The 1,893-nt window shown below is 37.6% G+C and overlaps 1 protein-coding gene across 1 annotated transcript in view; it reads right to left on the bottom strand.

Moving 5' to 3' along the window:
- Positions 1-606: 606 nt before the first annotated feature.
- Positions 607-1,893, bottom strand: part of LOC105120186 (probable receptor-like protein kinase At5g24010) — a gene marked incomplete at its 5' end in the record, with an annotated part of 1,721 nt that continues 434 nt past the window's right edge. The window contains one exon of the mRNA XM_011018377.1: positions 607-1,891. Coding sequence (XP_011016679.1) covers positions 894-1,891 — 998 coding nt within the window. The remainder of the gene's footprint in view (positions 1,892-1,893) is intronic.

The following is a 1,893-nucleotide window of genomic DNA, read 5'->3' as shown; positions in this document are numbered from 1 at the left end:
ATTCCCTTCTTACCCAAACAAACTGTAAATGTGATAATATTCATATTAATTTAAGAAAATTTTCAAATCGCCATGAAGAAAGGTTTTGCCTTCTAACAGTTCATCTCTACACCCTTAGGGTTATTCCATAGAGGCCATCATCTAGCAGTAGTGGGATGCTTTACGGGCACCGTTGTAAATTAGGAAAACAAATCAGCAAGTAGTTAACATAATTTATCACTAGTCAGTTTTTTTTTTACCTCCGGAAGGCATATTCTCTACCTTTTAAGTGCCAATTCATGAATATGTGCAGGCTAAATTCGTGATTCCATGCAATCAAAATCATGTGATTGCTTTCCAAAAATAGAACCATCATTGCAATACGAACAAGAATCAAGGGAAACACCATCCTAACAAGATGATATTCATTACTTAATAACATTACAGTAATCACTTGTCTGCCCTAGGTGAGATACTTTAAGCGTAATTTCTTCCTCTCGTCGTATCAGCATGCCAAAGCGGAAACAGCCTTTTCAAAATCAATTGAATGAAGCCGGGCTTGGTTCAAGCTTGCAAACAATACAACTTAAGGTTGAAAAGTTCGAGCAAACTGTTGAATGGGTATGCTTTCAGTAAAATAGCTGGAATCTTATTTAAGGGTCGCAAAGTACAAGAGATAATTGAAGATATTGTATCCTGCATTACAAAATATAGAAGTTGCACAGTATATTATATGCTACAAAAACAGCTTGCTTACAAATTAGCATTACAATACTGGAAAGGTACATTAAGCTTTAGATACTTCAAATAAGAACTTACTATGACCTTAAATAGCAGAAGGTGAGAATACCATCATTCTATAGCATCTGCATCACCAGTTTTATCATACAACAACCTGTGCTATAGAACAGAAATCACGCTTTACCAGACAAATGTAGATTACCATGGTTTAAGTCAACTCCTGGGACCTCTGTAGGCAATTTGGACCAGGAAACAGGGTTCCTCATTCCCACTGTTCTCCTATGCATAACCAGAGCTAGACTCAGCAACAAACACAAACCAGCAACAAATGGAACCAGAACACCAATGTTTCCTCTAGGCCAACTTTTCAAAACCATGCCTGCACAAATCTTTCCACCAAGACTCCCCATTGAATTATTCATCTTCATGATCTCCACCCCATTCAAAATACCATCAACTCCATATGCCATGGTCTTGTTGGTAGGTCCAACACTAACACGCAAAACCCCAGAGCTATCATCATCAACAACAAAATCCACATAAAACGGAGAAGCCAGCGTATATGTAATAGACGAAAGATCTAAATCTTCATATGCCAGGTACCCATTAACATAGACATTAAAATGTATCAAACCAAGCGATATGCTAGCAATATCACAGAAATGCATCCTAACAAGATACTTATAACCCTCATCCACTGGAAACTCCCATGTCATATTAACATTAAGTACTGAGCCATTAGTGTTAGTAATAACTCGAGCAGTCTTGTACACAAAATCAGGACCTACTTCCCTGCTAGCCCCTCCAATTTGGTAATGAATACGACCACCAAAGTACATCCGTTTCGACAAATCATTGCTTGATTTCAAAAACTCATGATCAGGAATCCACGTTCTCCATACAGTATCATTAAAAGGTGTCACCTTTGGACCTCCAACATTGATCCTATGCACAGTTTCAAGTGCCTGCTTGGTTAATCCCACAAATTTCTCATCTTTATTACCATTAACAAGAAATCCCACGTCAGCAATCAAATCTTTAGGTGCAGATATCACTTCAATTGCATTAACAAAACCATAATTACCCTTCTTTGCAGGCACAAAATTAATCACAATCTTATCAGAATCAGCCCATATAAAGTACTCCTTAACTACGAAGTCCCTAACTTTCCCT

Source organism: Populus euphratica, unplaced genomic scaffold (genome assembly GCF_000495115.2).
Source record: "Populus euphratica unplaced genomic scaffold, PopEup_1.0 scaffold5366.1, whole genome shotgun sequence".
NCBI classification, from domain to species: domain Eukaryota; kingdom Viridiplantae; phylum Streptophyta; class Magnoliopsida; order Malpighiales; family Salicaceae; genus Populus; species Populus euphratica.
Note: the sequence above shows the minus strand (reverse complement) of the source record. Positions and strands in the feature narration are given on the sequence as shown.